The following is a 7,873-nucleotide window of genomic DNA, read 5'->3' on the forward strand; positions in this document are numbered from 1 at the left end:
TTTTTTCATGAAACAGAAACCCAAATGGTTTATCACTGTAAATTACATCACTTACTGTTGCACGAAACAATTTGGCTTCTCTCCTTTTAGTAGAACATAAGCATGCACTTTGATTCTGAAGGACACCACTAGTTTAAAAACGAAAAAAAAAAAAAAAAAAAAAAAAACAATAATACATTAATCACTTATTTTCACTTATTTTGGTGAGGCAAGTCCCTAATTTCGAGCTTGTTTTTCCAAAATAGGTGCCTTGTTTCTCTTGTGAGATCTGGAAACACTGCAACTGGTATTTCACCCACCCTTAACACAGAGTACTGTCATTTTAAAAAGAACGTTATTAACCGTTCTTTTATTTCATTCTAACCTGTTAACATTTGGAAAGCAAGCAACGGAACGCCAGAACCAGAACGGAAAAAAAAAAATTCAGTTTCTGCTCAGAACGAACTGAAATGAAAAACATTTTGTTTTAAGTCCCTGTCATTGAGTCAGTCTGGGATTACATGAAGAGACATAAGCAATTGAGACAGCCTAAATAGATACAAGAACTGGCAAGTTCTCCAAGAACCTTGAAACAACCTATCTGACAACAACCAAAAACTGTGTTCAGGTGTACCTAGGAGAATTGGTGTTTCGAAGGTGGTCACACCAAATATTGATTTAGCTTTTTTATGTTTACTGGATTTTGTATGATGTTAACTGATAAATGAAAACTAAGTATGCCATTATTTTTAAAGACATCCTCACTATGCAACATTTTTCACAGCTGCCATAAAACATTTGCACAGTACTGTGTGTACATACAGTATATACACTATATTGCCAAAAGTATTCGCTCATCTGCCTTTAGGCGCATATGAACTTAAGTGACATCCCATTCTTAATCCATAGGGTTTAATATGACGTCGGCCCACCCTTTGCAGCTATAACAGCGTCAACTCTTCTGGGAAGGCTTTCCACAAGGTTTAGGAGTGTGTTTATGGGAATTTTTGACCATTCTTCCAGAAGCGCATTTGTGAGGTCAGACACTGATGTTGGACGAGAAGGCCTGGCTCACAGTCTTCGCTCTAATTCATCCCAAAGGTGCTCTATCGGGTTGAGGTCAGGACTCTGTGCAGGCCAGTCAAGTTCTTCCACACCAAACTCGCTCATCCATGTCTTTATGGACCTTGCTTTGTGCACTGGTGCGCAGTCATGTTGGAACAGGAAGGGGCCATCCCCAAACTGTTCCCACAAAGTTGGGAGCATGGAATTGTCCAAAATCTCTTGGTATGCTGAAGCATTCAGAGTTCCTTTCACTGGAACTAAGGGGCCAAGCCCAGCTCCTGAAAAACAACCCCATACCATAATCCCCCCTCCACCAAACTTCACAGTTGGCACAATGCAGTCAGACAAGTACCGTTCTCCTGACAACCACCAAACCCAGACCCATCCATCAGATTGCCAGATGGAAAAGCGTGATTCGTCACTCCAGAGAACGCGTCTCCACTGCTCTAGAGTCCAGTGGCGGCGTGCTTTACACCACTGCATCCGACGCTTTGCATTGCACTTGGTGATGTATGGCTTGGATGCAGCTGCTCGGCCATGGAAACCCATTCCATGAAGCTCTCTACGCACTGTTCTTGAGCTAATCTGAAGGCCACATGAACTTTGGAGGTCTGTAGCGATTGACTCTGCAGAAAGTTGGCGACCTCTGCACACTATGCGCCTCAGCATCCGCTGACCCCGCTCTGTCATTTTACGTGGCCTACCACTTCATGGCTGAGTTGCTGTCATTCCCAATCGCTTCCACTTTGTTATAATACCACTGACAGTTGACTGTGGAATATTTAGTAGCGAGGAAATTTCACGACTGGACTTGTTGCGCAGGTGGCATCCTATTACAGTACCACGCTGGAATTCACTGAGCTCCTGAGAGCGGCCCATTCTCTCACAAATGTTTGTAGAAGCAGTCTGCATGCCTAGGTGCTTCATTTTATACACCTGTGGCCATGGAAGTGATTGGAACACCTGAATTCAATTATTTGGATGGGTGAGCGAATACTTTTGGCAATATAGTGTATATACAGTATATTATATTTGCTAACCCTTTAGACTACTTGATAACATTATTTGTAAGTACATCCACTAAGTATCATGAACTATCAACAATATTTTTGTACAGCATTTATTAATCTTGGTTAATGTAAATGTATCAAAATACCATTGTTCATTGTTTGTTCATCACACATTAACAAATGTTAACATATACAACTTTATTTTATTTTTTCAATATTGCAAAAATGTATAAGTACATGTTGACATTAACCACTATTTATAAGTGCAGTAAAAGTATTTTCTAATATAGTTACATAATGTTAACAAATACCAATCGTGTGTGTATGTATGCATGTATATACTGTATATAGTTTTTGTCAGATTTGACCAAATACTGGCTACAAATTTGTAAACCTACAAACATACACACCATTGAATACAAGTAAGTCCATAGTCAAATGATTATAATAAAACCACTGTATAAAAAAAAAAAAGTTTGCGGTCAATGTCATGCCTGTGCACACATCTCTTAAACAGGAAAACCTCTGTGAGTAAAATAGGTTCATAATATACTACACCACTTTCATTTTCTGTATCTTACAAATTTATCTGAGAAGTGCTTGTCTAAGTGTATCTAGAACATTCTGAGTGAGTGAGGTTCTCTCTTGTAGCAGCGCTATCTTGGCATACTCAATGGTGGCCGAAAACTGGGGCAGTGTAGGGACGGCTTTCTTTGCATATTGAGCAGCCAGGGCATTGCTGTTTGCAACGGCTGATAATCGTTCCAGCTCTGCAGGGCTGATGGCAGGTGAGGGTGGCACACCTGAGAGGGCAGATAGGTGTCTGTGCAACATCCGTGCCCATAACATAGGCTCTGCCCATAGGTTCAGATCTCCCTTCTCAAAGAGGAACTCTTCATCCTGGTTAGAGGGGACAATTACAATACTCACATTAATAACAAATTTTACAATTTCTAATGCAGATGTGAGTGGTGCTTGCCTGTTTAAAAGTTGCCACCACAATGCTAAGGTGTTGTTGGTGGTTTCCAGGGAAGTGCTACACAAATTCTAAGGCATTCAGACTGTTTTATGTGGTTGCAAGGGCGTTCAGAGTGGGTTGTAAGTGGACAGGGTGTTACTGAGTGGAAGCTTACTTGTAAAAGTCATATATATTCTGGCCCATAGATATAGCTGGGGCTCTTCCGTCAGTGTAGGTCTATGAGATTTGTTTACAGGTTTTTTTCATCCACTAGTATGATCGCTTACAAAATTAATAACACTCCTAATTACACCTCATGATTTAAAGTATAAATCATGTCCTTTGGTTTAAGGATAATTATTGGTTTACTAAAAGTAATGTTGCTATATCAAGCACCACAAATGATTGTACCTACAGACATAAAAAGGGCTACTTACCAGTTCAGGTGACTCCTCACAACTTGTTTCCAACTGTTCATCTCCCAGAAGCCATTCTATCAAATTTACAATGCCAGCAGACACCTGATCCCACATCTGGAACAGCTGGCACAAAAGACCCACCCCCATCTCCAGGGCAACAGGAGGTGAGACGGCATCCATGGCTACATCTAGAAATGTGGCGCAACGTCAATAGGTGGATTTGTTACGCTGGCCCATAGAACTCACACATTTAAAATTTGTATAAATATTCTATGACGTAGCTTACAGGATTCCATAAGACCTAATTATTCTGGACTTTGAATGCACAAATGGAAAATTTTAATACAGCAATTCAATCAGCGATTTCAATCTTCGTCTGGTTTCTTTAGTCTTCGAGGCATTACTGGGTTCATGCAGTGGAGGTTGTGCATTCCCTTAATGCAATTTGCTCCCAATCTGAGATTTACCAGCGTGTTGGATGTAAAGAAACAGCCTATGATTGATGGTTTGCTCTTTATTTTGTTCTCTAGACTGTGTTTCCATCCTTGCCTGGCATGGAACCCATTTGAGAGAAACAAAACCATAACTCGTGAACAAAACATGCGCATCTGAAACCACAAGGCAACATATGCATGCACACAGGCATTCGCATCTTCTCAAGGTAGGCCACAGCCTTTTAACACAAAGATCAAGGAAGTTAAATCTAAGAATAGAGGCACAAGACACAAGATAAGGGAAGTGAGAAAAGATCTAAGTGAGCATAAATACTACACAAACAACAACACAAACACTCTTTCAAGACTGCTGTCTAACTCCCTTTGGCTTTAACGACCCCAGTTGTTCATGCATCAAAGCAGTCAATGTGACAACGTGAGAAAGCAGTTTGTTTTGAACTCTGGTTTCTTCCATTGTCCTTCCTCCCCAATCAGAGGTTGACATGCAAATTACTATGACAACTTCAAAAGCCACCAGGACTTGCTAGTCAAAACCAAACTCAGGAAAAGAGTAAAGCAACACATTAAAGGCCTCTGACCAACCCCTTCCCCCAAAAGGAACTCTGGGAAAAACATTACTACACAAGCACCAATGGAAGCTTAAGTAGAGGGACACTGGGCTGATGTTACGAGAACGTAGAAAGGTGTTGATTGTGTAGAATCAGAGGGTGACATGGCCCTTTCTCTAGGTGATGTTTTGGGATGTCCCATCTCTTGCTTTGCAGGACTCTTGATGTCAGAGGAGCTATTCATCCCCCATGGGGCTAAAAAGCGTTAGGCTTTGGTGCTGGGCGCCATCCAGAGTTGAACAAAAACCCAGCACCCAGACATTAAGACATAATAGGAAACTCAAGCTCCTTTCCATTTTGTCCCTTAGCTGTGGTTTCACACTTTAATAACACAATTTTGCAATCTCTTCTACGCTTACTCAACAGGATGTTCTTGTTTTTAATCGCAAGAGTGCGAGTGCTTTACTGTGCTGATGTTTTACTTTCAGGAGCAACTTTGATACGTCTATCTGCAGTTTGAGAACATTGATTTGTGAGGCTTTATTACATACCGTATTGGAAAATATTTGATGAGGTTGATGTTTTCGGATTTAGGAGCAGATCTGATATATCTATCAAAAGTCTGTGGGATGTTTGGTAAATACATGATGGTCATGCCATTTTAAAGTTAGAAAACACATTTTCATTTTTTTATGTATGTATTTGGAAGACGCATTTGTACAAAGTGTCTTAAGGGGCACACAGGTGTGTTCTCGCATTCAAAAAGACGAAACAGCACAATGAAATGGAACAGAATACTTGGGATCCCAAGATGTTTTTTTTTTTTTTTTAAAGTTAAACTTAAAAATGTGGCTCTCATGGCTTGAGACAGCAAGCCCTGTTCCACCATATGGCCAAACAGTTCTGTGCACGGTGAGTAACGGTTCCAGTTGCATCTCCACTTGAGCACAGTTCGGTACGGTATGATTACAAACTGTTCCTGGCCCGGATTTTTCAGCAACCATGCTGGTGGAACCCCCATACCCACTCACAATTAGTCACTTGCTCAGTCAGTCCATTCTATTTCTAAGTTTGCAGCAACCCAATAGAAAAAGAAACCTTAACTATGCCAATGAGCCTGGATCGGTACAGTACGGAACGGCTCCACAAAAAGAACTGTTCTGCCCATTGGTGGAAAGGTGGCTAGTGAGAGGCAACGCTTCCATCTAGCGCATGTTTACATAAGACGAACAATTCAAAAACAGTGCTGATGGATGCAAGAACGTGTCCTGTGTGAAATGCCCCTTAGCATTCAAGCTACACATTGTATTAGTATGTGTGTTCCTTGAGAATCATTACCGTGAAAACAAAACACACACACACACACACACACATACATATATATATATATATATATATATATATATATATATATATATATATATATATAAACATTCAGAATGTCTTTCATGAACTGCCTTGACAGTTTAAGTAAATATGCATCATGATCTTGGTTCTAGACTTAACAGCAGACATTTATGTGAGGTGTTTCAAGGAGATTTGCCAATGCAGTTGTGCTGAGATTCCAGAAGGAAGAGGGGGCAGTTTCATTCCCGTAATCAATCTGTGGGAGTCATGGGACTGGAACTAATTAAAAAACTTTGTGAATAACGAGAGCAAAAGGAGCTATAGCGTGTGGCAAATCTGGGATGTGAGTGAGCACAGCTGGGCAAGTGTCGGGTGTCGGCATGAGGGAGGGCTGGTGGGTGAGTGGGAAGATGGGCTGGGTGAATGATTGGGGCGCTGAGATCAGAGAAGATGCACAAGAATAACCCCTTTAACTCCTTCCTTTCTTACTTTAAGTTCTATCGTACTCAAGATGCCACTGGGCAGTAAGTGGTTTTCACAGTGGATTTGACAATGTTTTAAACCACTAAACTAAGAAAATCTGTTTATCAAGACATTAGAGCAGAACAGTGCCCGCCTACTGTACTTTTTCAGCTGTCCTGGTTGCGGAAGTACTTTACCCATTTTTTCTTTCATAGGGATTTCATAAAAGTCTTCACAGAAGAGTTTTTAGCCATGAACCAAACCAACCACCTCAGACGTGAATCACAACATTACAAAATATGATTTGATGCAAAAAATGAATAAATTTGAAAATCAGACAAAAAGACAAAGGTACGTCTTTAATGAGGGAATGACCTACAATCCCATGAAACATTGCAAATAAAGCAAATTAAAAATGATGGAAAATATAAAACTGTTGATTTAAAGTTGCTGATTATAAGTATAGTGCAAAATATCCAGATAGCGGTTGCTGCGATTCTCTGATTTGTGGTGAGGTGATGAAACTTGCAATACCCAAAACACCTCAAAATCCCATCAGTAGATTTAAATTAAAAATACATTTCATATTGTGGATACCACAGAAAATATCCACAGAAGTCATTTTCGAAATGTTCACTACATTTCTGGGGATATTTTCACAAATATGGCCTTTCCTATAGCTTAACATGCACATGCACACCTTTAGGAGGAAATCTATTGTTTCTATATAAAGCTAATTACAAATTCTACTGACTAACCCTAAAAACTTTTAGCATTTGTAGAATTATAAAATATTTATATTATTAATTTGACCTACTAATAATTTTTCCAACTGAGAATGTCCTCAAAGGGAGGTTTTGTCAGATTTAGCTTACTTATGGGGACAAATCTGTCCTCAAACAATAGCTAAGTAAACACACACATAGTTTTATATCGAGGTGATATTTGCTTTACCCAAACTCTATTCCTAAACCTCACAGAAACCTGTTAAAATAAGTAGATTTAAAGCAAAACATGTTTTCGCCTTTTTAAGAACTTATCAAATAGTTAGGACAGCTGAAATAGTACCACTATATTTTTAAAGACATTTTCAAAAATATACAAACATACACCTTTTGGAGGTATATGAAACCTGAACACATTACATTTGATATCTTAAACCTTCGTTTCCCATTTGGTGCAATGTACTGCCATGATTATTACCCTGGGCATTGACTGGTCAGCAGTATCAGGTGAAGCCCTGGAGACGAATCTCATCTGACACATTTATACCAAAATTAAGACGTCTGCTAGAGTTCTTCACATCAGCCTAACCTGTCTATCAGGAGTGTTACAGTATCACCCAGGTGTCTGCTGGTTAAAAGCCCTGGCACATGGTCACATGACTACGAAACTGATGGGAAAGAAACTGAGGTGAATTCACCAAACAATCGAGCCATTTTTTGCGAGCTGTATTTTAACGCAAAAACCTGCATCTTATTCACTAACCACCTGCAATCCAGTTTAACCAGGCACTAAATGCACTGAAATGGTGTGGCATAGTTCAATTAAGTAATTCTTTTAAGCACAAACATGCATACTTTCTATATAAATTAGGCTTATTGTGCCTTATTCACAAACATCAGCATTG

General features: G+C 39.7%; 1 protein-coding gene across 1 annotated transcript; it reads right to left on the bottom strand.

The window, feature by feature from the left end:
- Positions 1-2,124: 2,124 nt before the first annotated feature.
- On the bottom strand, positions 2,125-5,163 carry LOC127414149 (thyroid adenoma-associated protein homolog). The gene is made up of 3 exons (XM_051651936.1): positions 3,718-5,163; positions 3,450-3,619; positions 2,125-2,954 (listed from the first exon to the last, which is right to left on the bottom strand). Exons 1-3 carry the CDS (start codon positions 3,725-3,727, stop codon positions 2,640-2,642), a joined length of 495 nt encoding a protein of 164 aa, XP_051507896.1. The 5' UTR covers positions 3,728-5,163; the 3' UTR covers positions 2,125-2,639.
- Between the last annotated feature and the right edge of the window lie 2,710 nt (positions 5,164-7,873).

Source organism: Myxocyprinus asiaticus, chromosome 23, assembly GCF_019703515.2.
Source record: "Myxocyprinus asiaticus isolate MX2 ecotype Aquarium Trade chromosome 23, UBuf_Myxa_2, whole genome shotgun sequence".
In the NCBI taxonomy this organism is placed as follows: domain Eukaryota; kingdom Metazoa; phylum Chordata; class Actinopteri; order Cypriniformes; family Catostomidae; genus Myxocyprinus; species Myxocyprinus asiaticus.

Bases quoted from the DNA above. Each gene is read 5' to 3' on its own strand.
- LOC127414149 (XM_051651936.1), bottom strand. The intron at 2,955-3,449 runs GTAAGTAGCCCT...CCCTCTAACCAG, and splicing joins GTGAGGAGTCACCTGAACTG to GATGAAGAGTTCCTCTTTGA.